General features: G+C 37.0%; 2 protein-coding genes across 2 annotated transcripts in view; one reads left to right on the top strand and one right to left on the bottom strand.

Moving 5' to 3' along the window:
- The window catches only part of LOC309646489 (uncharacterized protein), a 95,928-nt gene extending 90,486 nt beyond the window's left edge, over positions 1-5,442 (bottom strand). Inside the window, exon 1 of the mRNA XM_082432885.1 lies at positions 433-5,442. Coding sequence (XP_082289011.1) covers positions 433-712 — 280 coding nt within the window. The 5' untranslated portion in view covers positions 713-5,442. The remainder of the gene's footprint in view (positions 1-432) is intronic.
- The window catches only part of IL7 (interleukin 7), a 71,731-nt gene that overhangs the window by 22,122 nt on the left and 38,560 nt on the right, over positions 1-11,049 (top strand). Inside the window, 2 exon segments of the mRNA XM_082432886.1 lie at positions 1-17; positions 5,470-5,593. Of these exon segments, the coding sequence (XP_082289012.1) occupies positions 1-17; positions 5,470-5,593 (141 nt within the window).

Below are 11,049 nucleotides of genomic sequence, written 5' to 3'. Positions count from 1 at the left end.
GCAGACCATGTTCCATGGTAAGCGCTCCTCTCCCGGGCGCATAAATTCGCGCGCCCGGCACGCCAGGGGACTCTGGGACATGCTGCGGGGCCCCGCGCCCAGGCGCGTCCGGGAACAGCCCGGCCTTGCACTTTGGACCTGCGGAGAGCCTTGGCTCTGCCCCTGGGCAGCCGGCAGCCTCACCTGAGTACTCTGGCCCATCGCCACTTGCACCTGGGGCTGCTGAGCCTGGCGGGCTGCGTGGGAGAAGCAGTCCCCGACGCCTGCTTTCTGTCCCGAGACCGGGCGCTGCAGCCTCCGAGCCGCTCAGCGGTGGCAGCCCGCGCCCGGGTCCCAATGCTCTCCGTCAGTCTCCCCTGGCCAGCGCTGCCCGCTGTCAACCCGGCGCCCAGCCCACCCTCCCCGGGATCCTGGTCGCGCCACGGTACTCACAGGCGCCCCGGGATCGGCGAGGATCTGGGCTCTTGCAGCTCCAACTCCTTAGAGAAGCGAAAGCGAAGCTCCCACGGGAAACGCTTTTAAACCTCAAGGGGACAGGTCTCTGGAAAACCCCGTTTTCCCTCATTGAGGCTGGGAGTTTCCAACTGGGGCTGTACCTTGTGTCTTTTGCTGGGAACCCAAGTGCTCGGGCTGGCACTGAGAAAGGCCAGTTTCGGGTTTTGGTTTCTTTCCTATATGGGTACTCCTGGACGGAAGCAGGATTAACAGGCATAATTCTAAATTCTAGACCCTTGCCGAGATTTAATCTATTTTATTTGTGCGAAATACGGACTTAAAATGGACAAGGGCAGAGTTGAGGCGAGCTGGATTCCCGTTGGCAGCCATATGGCCAAGGTAAAGGGTCCAGAAGTTGACTGGAAGAAAGAAGGGGGAAAGAGATGTGAGTGGAGAGGATCTGAGGAGGGAAATTCTACTGTTTTATAGTAAATACTTCCTTAAGCAAAAGGAGACGGGTGGGGGAGGGTGCCAGAATAGGCAGCAGATTGTTCTTGTGTTTGATGCCTGGTCTGTGCCCTTTCCTGGCGGCACCGTTAGATCAAAAGAGCCCTATCCCCACTCACAGGTATTAAAGCATCAAAAATTGACATAGTCAAGAAGTACCTGATCAGTAGCAAAGTAAAGGGGGGTGGGGAGCGGGTAGAAGATTTGTAATGGGCGTCCTCCAGAAGTTTAATATAGAATTAGAAATTAGGTATATCCCTGTTTTCCTTACAATGCCCATGGATCTCCTGCAATTGCTTTTTCCTGGGCCACTCCCAGTTCTAATCTTTCCATCACCTCTGATCTAGAGTGGAGAGGTAAAACAAGAAATGGAAGCTAAGGTGCCCATTATGAACAAGGAACCTCTATTTCCTGAAGTATATCTATACTAATCATGCATCATAAGTTATCAGCAACCAAAATATTAGAATTCTAAACTCCTAATAATAATAATTATGAGTGATTTTGATAATTTTTTTTTCCAGTAGATTTCACTGGAAGCTTAAGGATAGGGTTACTTTTTGTCCTTTTACTTTGCCACTTCTTTTGGGAGTTGAAGTAGTTGAGGACCTACTATGTGGTCCTCAACTGTGCTGTCTAGTTTCGATAATTTAATCATATTTGAGGACCCAAAAATGGACTAGTAATAAAAACAGAGAACTGAGAAAGATTAAAAAGCCTGAACAAGTATAAAGGAGGGTTACACAGGGTACCACATTAGTGTTGCAACACCTTAAGCAAAAATGGAAAATGTTATTTTGTAGGACCAACTTACATGTTGATGTCACACACGTGATGTGAGATTGCTTTTCTGGCCTCATCTCTGACACATAACCTAATGCAATAAAGCAAATAATCCGTGTCTTTTTTCCTGAAATAGGAGTACGTGATGCCGTGTTTCAGGAACTGGCCAAGGAAGCGCTGTAGTGAGGTTCATCTGGAGGAAGATGGACTTTTGTACATTTCCCTTGACTACACACATGCAGTTATTTTTATAGGAAGCAGTGCAGCTCAGTGGCTAAAAGCTTACTTTCTAGACTCTTGGATTTGAATCATGCCTCTTACAAGACATATTTTATATGGGGAAAAATGTTTGGGCCCCGATTCTCCATCTGCAAAAATGTTAGTGATTGGTAGTACTTATCTCAAGAAATGGTTATGGTATTAAATGAAATATTGTAGGTAGTATTATAGGATGACTTCAGAAATGTCTTTAACTGTTGTTTATCATGGGACTTGTGGATAGAATTTATAATCCAATCTTAGTACGTTTGTGGAATGTATTAGAATTCTTTATGCGAGCATAATCACATTCAATTTTGTAACCTTAAAAAGCTGGTTTTCATATAACATATGGTTATTGCCTACTGTTTATTAACTTTTTCTTTTTTACTCACTTACTTGTGCCAATTGTTCATATTAAAGCCAAGTCTTATATATTCAGATAATGTCTTTCATTCCATCCTGAATGTATTTTGACCATTTCTTTAAAATCCCAGTGAAAATAGGTCTATGTAATGTCTATAATAGACAATCAGTAAACACTGATTGGTCTTAAACACTAATGAAAGATTGAATTTGAAGGACTGTTGAAACTAATTTGTTCATGTTCACTTTGACCCCATAACTTAAGCATCTGAGGAGTAAATGTATTATTTGGCTTAATTTAAAAACCAACAAGAATTTTTTTTAGACAGCCATCATTCTGGTTTAACCAAATTCCCTACTGAAAACAAATTCTCCAGTTTCAATCCCTTCCGGAAATCTGAAGAAAATTCCACAAGCCCGAGCTTGCCTTGCATTATTCTTTATGGTTTGTCTTTTTTGTAACCTAAGGGAAAGTTCAAGGTGGGGGGAAGGAATGGGTATCTATGTATAATCTAAAACAAAACAAAAATAAAAGCAGAGTCTTTTTCTATTGTGACAACAATGTCAAAAGCAGGCTCAAACTAGGCAATACTAATATGTTACTGTCTATGTGGTGTGGAGAAAAGACTTCAATTGCAGACCAAACTGTAAGTCATTAATGAGAAAGCTGGGAACCTCTGAGATGTGGGTTTGAAGCCCTGGGTGTGTCTGCAACATTGTTGGTCAGGCGATTTCAAATCTAAAGAGTTATTGTATTTGGATGGCTAGGTAGATTCTTAGAATTAAGGTGCTTGAGAGTTGAAAGCGACATTAAGAGATCATTTAGTCTAAAGTGAAGCTTTTAAGAAGCTCTGTCCTTCAGTCAGTCACACAACTCATTGGCATACCAACAAAAAACCCCACGTCTTCCTCTGTACTTTGCATTGCCCTAGTCTATCTGGGGCTAGCCTATTTAACAACAAAGATGGCAACCAAAGACATGCTTTACAGATAAGGCAAATATTGTTTTAGAATTGAGAAACTAGTTACTCAAAAAAGACTGAATTTTCCACTAAGCCATCATTTGAAAGCATTGACAAAATGCCATCAAATGAATAAATGGGTGGATGTGAATTTTGGGAGCACTAATTACTGAAATTTGGAGTGAAGAGGGCAAAACAACTAGTGCTCATAGAAAATAAAACCACCTCCTTTATTAAAACATAAAATGTGGACCTTTGAAATGACGTTTATGTATAATAGTAAAAATGTCTCTTTTTCATTCGAATATTTAATTACTTTGTTATATTTCTTTTAAAGCTCATTTCAAGTTATATGCTGTATAAATTTTCCTCACCATCTACTCCTCGCAAAGTATCCCTGCTGGACATCTGTAAGGTGACAGAGAAAGTAAAACGTTTGGCTCTATGCAATCTATACAATCTATACAAAGCTAGGACTCAGTAAATAATTAGCAATTGACCATTGTTTGAGAATCTTCAGGATGAAGGGACTGTGGTAGAAGAAAGAGAGGTAGGGCTGTATAATAGTACATGGAAGTGGTTTTCATTCAGAAGACCAAAGTGATGACATGTTATCAGAAGATAATGGGCATTTCTGATCAAATCCTGGTGAAGCAACCAGCTCAGGTTAGGATCCAGACCTGGCACCTTACTATTTATGTTCTATAAAAAGATTAACTAGCAGGTAGGACCCTTTTGATCCTTAGATAGTAAGTATAAGGCACTGAACAGTGCTTGGTACATGACAGGTACTCAATTAAAGGTAACTAGCATCACCATCATTATTAATCTCCAAAGTGAATTCTTGCTCATCATGCATATAGAAATTTAGTGGCAGAGCTATGAATAGACTCCACATCTCATTTTGTTTCTCTTACCTTGTTAAGTGTCAGTGACATATGAAGATTAGATGTAGGATTCCTGTTTGTTCCCCTATCTGCTGCCCAGCCTACATTCTCTATTGTAAAAATATAGGTCACTAATGGCACATAATTTACTGGGGAGAGCTACTAATTTTTATATGACAGATAATGATGGAATAGATGAGAATGTTATGGGAAATTTATGATATATTTGACAGTTTTTAGGTTGTTGTCACAATATTAGTTCCTTGGGTTCCAAGGAGTATTGTTTGTAATCTTAATCAGGAGAAGGCATACATGCGAAATATCTTGCACTCAACAAGAACAGTTAATGTTCACTGGGGAAAATCACAGGAAATATATTGTCAACAATATTCGAGGGTTTACAGAAACATGCAAACAAGACACTCCAGCAGGCTTATGAAGAAATAAAGTCAGTCCCTATAAAACCAGATTTTAATGCCTCAGGGAATCACTGGCTTTCTATCAGTGTATTACTACTGCCCACAATGATACCATTTATAATTTCATTCCTTTTGATTAACAGTTGCCCCTAAATGAGAAGACTTATTTAAAAACAGATATAAATCATTAGTTAACAGGGTATGAATTTATTTATTGGGTTTTCCTAACATGTCAAGAAGCTAAACAGGGCTGTGTTTGAAGAGAATGTGGGTCTCTGGACATTTAGAAAAAGAAGATACTGAAAAGATAAGGAGTCTCATAATATAAATATCAACTTTGTCACAGTTCTGAGGAGGGTAAGCCTTCTAGGATCCATCATTAAAAAGAAAGAATATAATCACAGTGCCGTACCATGCAGATAAACTTCCTGCAATGTTGTTTCCAGGAAGCAGCTGGACACTTGAACAACCATCAAGTTTTACATAAATATACAATCACGTGCCATAGATCATAAAATTTCAAAAATGTATAATTGTTAACCTGTAGTTTACCTGTTTTTCTGTTGATGAAGCAAAGAGATTTTGCTGTCATCACACTTGTTCTGCACATTCCCAAAGACTTATATCTGAATAAAAAGTGAAAGAAACCTAGACTCTAAAATATTGTCTTTCTTTGGTAGTTATATAATATTGAACTTTAGAGTTCTTCCTACACTATGTAAAACCAAGATACATTTTAAAAATTATTAGAAATAAGTGGTCAGGCCAATTGAAATACCACCATCAAATGATATAATATGACTTATGGCATTTAGCTTATTCTTACTTACTGTTGAATTTAGTTTCTTTTAGGTATATCTTTGGAATTCCTCCCCTGATCCTTGTTCTGTTGCCAGTAGCATCATTTGATTGTGATATTGAAGGTAAAGACGGCGGAGCCTATCAGAATGTTCTAATGGTCAACATCAATGATTTGGTATGTGTTTGTTTTCCTCACGTTTTAACTCATTGGGAAAATTTGAAATATACTGTTGCTATGCAGCTTTTTATTATAATATTTATTTATCTTCCTTGAAATAGGCTGCTAACAATATTTCTTTTTAAGTTGGCATTATTATATCCTGTAATAAGAATTCTTTCCTAGACATCAGACTCCCACAGCTGTCCTCCTCAATCCTAGTTCCCTTCACTACCAAAATTTTTCTGAACATAATTTAGCATAATTATCTGCATTTCCTCACCTCCCATTGATGGTCCCTGTAAAAACATATTAGGAGAAGGAAAATAACAGAATATAATGTTTAAAACTTATCATGAAAAAGTTGTATAGTTATTTTATTTTATCTGAAAGTGTGTACATGCATATCCTTAGGTATTTTTATATGTATGTGTATATATATAAAATTTGCTGTTTTTTTTTTTTACTTACTATGGACTTTTTAAATAATAGCTATTATTCTTTAGAGTAGTTTTAGGTTTACAGAAAAGTTGAGGAAAAAGTAGAGAATTCCCATATACCCACTTTCCTTCTACACAATTTCCCCTAGTGTTAACATCTGGCATTTGTGAGCTACATTAGTTACAATTGATGAACCAATATTGATACATTGTTATTAACTAAATTCCGTAGTTGACATTAGGGTTTACTTTTTGTGCAGCACAGTTCTATGGGTTTTGACAAACGCATAAGGTTGTGGATCCACCATTATAGTATAATACAGAATAGTTTCACTGCCCTTAAAAATTGCCTGTGTTCCACTGATTCATCCCTCCCTCCCTGCCTCTGAACCCATGGCAACCACTGATCTGTTATGGTCTCTGTGGTTAGCCTTTCTAGAATGTCATATAGTTGGAGTCATGCAGTATGTAGCTTTTTTAGACTGGATTCTTTCACTTAGCAACGTGTATTTAAGGTTCTCCCATGACTTTTTGTGGCTCGATGGCTCATTTCTTTTTATTTTTAAATAAAATTCCATTGAATGGATGTACTACAGTTTGTTTATCCATTCACTGATTAAAGGATATGTCTTGGTTGCTTCTAATTTTTGGCAGTCATGAATAAAGCTTCTGTAAACATTCATGTGCAGGGTTTTGTGTGGACATACGTTTTCAACTCATTTGGATAAATTCCTAGGAGAATGATTGCTGGATCATATGGTAAGACTATGTTTAGCTTTGTATTAAACTGCCATACTGTCTTCCAAAGTGTACCATTTTGCATTCTCACCAGCAATGAATGAGAACTCCTGACATTTGGTGTTGTCAGTGTTTTAAGTTCTAGCCATTCTAATAGGTGTGTCTTGGTACCTCATTGTAGTCTTAATTAGCAATTCCCTAATGTCATATGATGTTGAACATCTTTTCATATACTACTGCCATCTATATATCTTCTTTGGTGGGTCTGAACTCACATCTTACCTATCTTAACAATATTGAATCTTACTATCCATGATCATGGAATATCTTTCTATTTATTTAATTTTTTAATTTCTTTCATCAGAATTTTGTACTTTTCCTTGTGTTGATCTTGTTAGTATTTTGTTAGAGTTATATCTAAGTATTTTGTACTTTTGGTACTTTTGTAAACGGTGTTGTGTTTTGAATTTCAAATTCCAATTATTTATTGCAGGTATATAGGAGAGCAATTGACTTTTGTATATTAACCTTGTATCCTGAAACTTTTCTATAATTGCTTTTTAGTTCCAGGAGGTGGTATTGTTGTTGTTGTTGGTTCTTGGGATTTTCAACATAGACAAATAAGTCATCTACCAAAATTAATTTTTTTACAGTTTAAGAGCTGTATTAAAATAATGGGATGTGTTGTTTTAACAGTGACCAGTACTTGAAACCCCAAATGACAAAGGAAAACCCTCTCAAATGTTCATAAGATGGGAGGAAATTGTCTAACCTTTCCCCTCCTTCCACTCTACTGTCTTCTCCTCATACTCATAGAGAAGTGGCATGACACCTTGGGAAATTCAATGTTATACCTCTTGGAGGGATATGGGAAACTCAAGATGATATGTATTGAACACTGTATCACAGAGAACTGCTGATTTTGTCCACTGACAAAAAAAAAAAAAAGTGCTCACTACATGGTAATTGCCCCCATTTTATATTTCATTAATTGGGGCATTTTTTTGCATTAAATTATGCTACTAAATTAATCATTTTGGGTTAAGATAATGTTTTTTACTTGTTACTTACTCTTATTACCTTCATTTCACAGAGGAAAAATCTGAGACCCAGGGCCACCCAGTTAAGTGACAGAGCCAAGATCTGAGCCTCTGCTGTTAACCAGCACACTCTCCTGCCTTCCAGTAGCAATCTCTCTGCCAGTTTATTCATTCAGCAAACATTTATGTGGAGCCTTTTACGTGCCAGTTATTATGGAAAACACTTTTTTGTGCTGGGGTGGTGGAGGTGTGGCAGTAGACACAAAGGTGGACCAGATACAGACCCTTCTTTTAAGAAGCTTACATTTGGTGATGGTTAAGTCTTGGTGTGAAGAATGCAAGTTGTAGCTTGAAAAGGAGTGGCTGCCATACTCTCATTTCAGACAGACTGGTTGTGAGTCAGATTTGGAAACAAAGAGATATAAACTGTGTTCTAGGAGGAGTTGAATAGATCAGCTTGACGCCAGGAGATAAACCATATTGTGGGATAGTGTGCTGATCTCCAGACTTTTTTAGACAGTACACCCTTTAGTAAAACTATCTTGAGCCTGAACTTCCAATACACATTAGCATTTATTTATATGTCATAGCATTTTCATAGTAATTTTGCACACATTAGTAATGATAAATACCAAATAATGAAAATTTACAGAAGATGAGGAAAAAATGTAGATAGAGTTCCTAAAAATTTTCCTCCCATACTTGCAGTGGATTGTCCATTGTGGACTCCACTTTGAAAAGACTGCTGACATATTGGAAGACACAAGTGGATATATGTTATAACAAGATTGTCAGTGGTCTTGATGTGATGGTATTTAGACAACCAAAAGTCAATAGTGATTTGATCATAAAAGTAACATTGAATTACAATGCAAATTTTGAGCATTTACTATGTGCAACGTGAGCCATTAAAAAATAAGATAGTCCTTGTTCTTCTGTAATTTATGAGGATAAGGTATACACATGTCACTATAATACGAAATGATAATAGCAGTGCATTAGAAAACAGCTTCATACACATTATTTTATTTGAGCTTCATAATATCTCTGTGAGGTGATAATAATAATAACAACTAACACAGATTCAGGGTTTACTATGTGCCAGAACTGTTCTGACTACTTTCCATGTAATAATTATATAATTCTTATGATAATTCTATGTAATGAGGAAACTGAGACCTGGACCACATAGCTGGCAAGTGGCAAGGCTGGAATTCAAACCCAAGCAATCTGGTTCCAGAAAAAGCCCTCATTATTATGAGGCAAAGCAGATAATAGCCCTGGTTTTTTGTTTGTTTGGTTTTTTGTTTTTTGAGGGAAAACACAAGATAGTTATGATGATAACATAATGAAAGAAGAGTATCAGGGACACTAGATGGTGACTGAACTGGTTGAATTGTAGGGAAGGTGATGGAGAGCTGCACAGATGTTCTGAATACTGTTAAAATCATCCAGAGCAGGTCAATAAGGTCGAATTGAGTTGTAGAAGTAAGAACATAGAAATGATGGGAACTATTACATAGAGTCCAAATAGGGCCCAGGGTAAGGGTGAGACTCATTTTTCTACCTAGCTCAGAGGGAATGGGAGGGTCATAATAAATAACAAACGTCCTTTTTCTATATGGTCTACTAAATAAGGAATTCAGATTCCTAGAACTGGGATGACTAGGTTGAATAGAATCAGCACTTTAAGCTTCTTAATACATATTACCAAATTATTTTCCAGAAAGGACCCATCAGTTTACAGTTCTTACAACAATATATGAGAGCATCATTTTTGTCAGCAGTGAGTATTTTTATTTTTGATAATATCTGCCAGGGTAATGGAAAAATAACCTTTTGTTTTGATTTACATTTCTTTGACTGCTAGTGACATTGACTGGGTTTTTTTCAACATGTATTCATCTTTTATGTTTTCTGTGTTTATTTTGCATTGAGCTAAAATTCAATGTACTCTCTAAAGTGTACAATTTAGTGGCTTTTAGTATATTCACAAGCTGTGCAATCATCACCATTATCTACTTCCAGAACATTTTCATCACCTCAAAGAGTGATAAAACCATTTGCTATAGCTTTCCATTCCTCATCACCAGACCCTGGTAGCTACTAATCTACTTTCTGTTTCTATGGATCTGCCTTTTCTAGGTGATTCATACAAATGGAATCATACCATATAGAGCCTTTTGTACTGGACTTCTTTCACTGAGCGTAATGTTTTTAAGATTCACCCATATTATAGCATGAATCAGTACCTCATTTCTTCTTATAGATCAATAATCTGTTGAATGGATATACCACATTTCTGTTTATCCATTCATCAATTGAATGGATAAGTTGTTTCCACTCTTTAGTTATTACAAGTAATGCTTCTTCAAATGTTAGTTGTACAAGTTTTTGTGGAATACTCTTTGATATACACCTACAAGTGGAATTGCTGGGTCACATGGTAATGCTATTTTTAACTTTTGAGGAAATGCCAAACTATTTCCAAAGTGACTGCACCATTTTACACTCACACCATCAGTGTATGAGGGTTCCAATTCCCCCGTATCCTCACTGAAACTTGTTGTCTGACTTTTTTACTCTAGTCATCCTAGTGGGTGTGAAGTGGTATCTCACTTTTCCTTTGATTTACATTTCCCTGATGACTGATGATGTCAAGCATCTTTTCAATATTGACCATTCTTCCTGGCCATTTGTGTATCTTCTTTGAAGAAATTTTTTTTTTTCAAATACATTGCTCACTTTTAAATTGGGTCATCTTTTTATTGTTTGGTTGTGAGAGTTTTTTATATATTCTGGATACCAGATCTTTATCAGATGTACAATTTGCAAATATTTTTTCCCATTCTCTGTGTTTCTTTTCACTTTCGTTATGGTGTCCTTTAAAGCACAAAAGTTGATTTTGATGAAGTCCAATTTATTTATTTTTTCTTTTTTTGTTAATGCTTTTGGTGTCATATTTAAGAAACTATTGCCTATTCCAAGGTCACAAAGATTTACACTTACATTTTTTCTAAGAGTTTTATAGCTTTAGTTCATATTTAGGTCTTTGATCTATTTTTAGTTAATCTTTGTACATGATATGAGATAGGGGTCCAAGTTCATTTTTTTCCAGTTGTTCCTGCACCTTTTGTTGAAAAGACTATTTCCCCCCTTTGAATTGTCTTGGCACCTTTATTGAAAATCAATTGTACCAAAATGTATGTGTATATTTTTAGATTTCCAATTCCATTCCATTGTCTATATGCCCATC

This window comes from Balaenoptera physalus (genome assembly GCF_965194825.1).
Source record: "Balaenoptera physalus genome assembly, chromosome: 17".
Taxonomy (NCBI): domain Eukaryota; kingdom Metazoa; phylum Chordata; class Mammalia; order Artiodactyla; family Balaenopteridae; genus Balaenoptera; species Balaenoptera physalus.
Note: the sequence above shows the minus strand (reverse complement) of the source record. Positions and strands in the feature narration are given on the sequence as shown.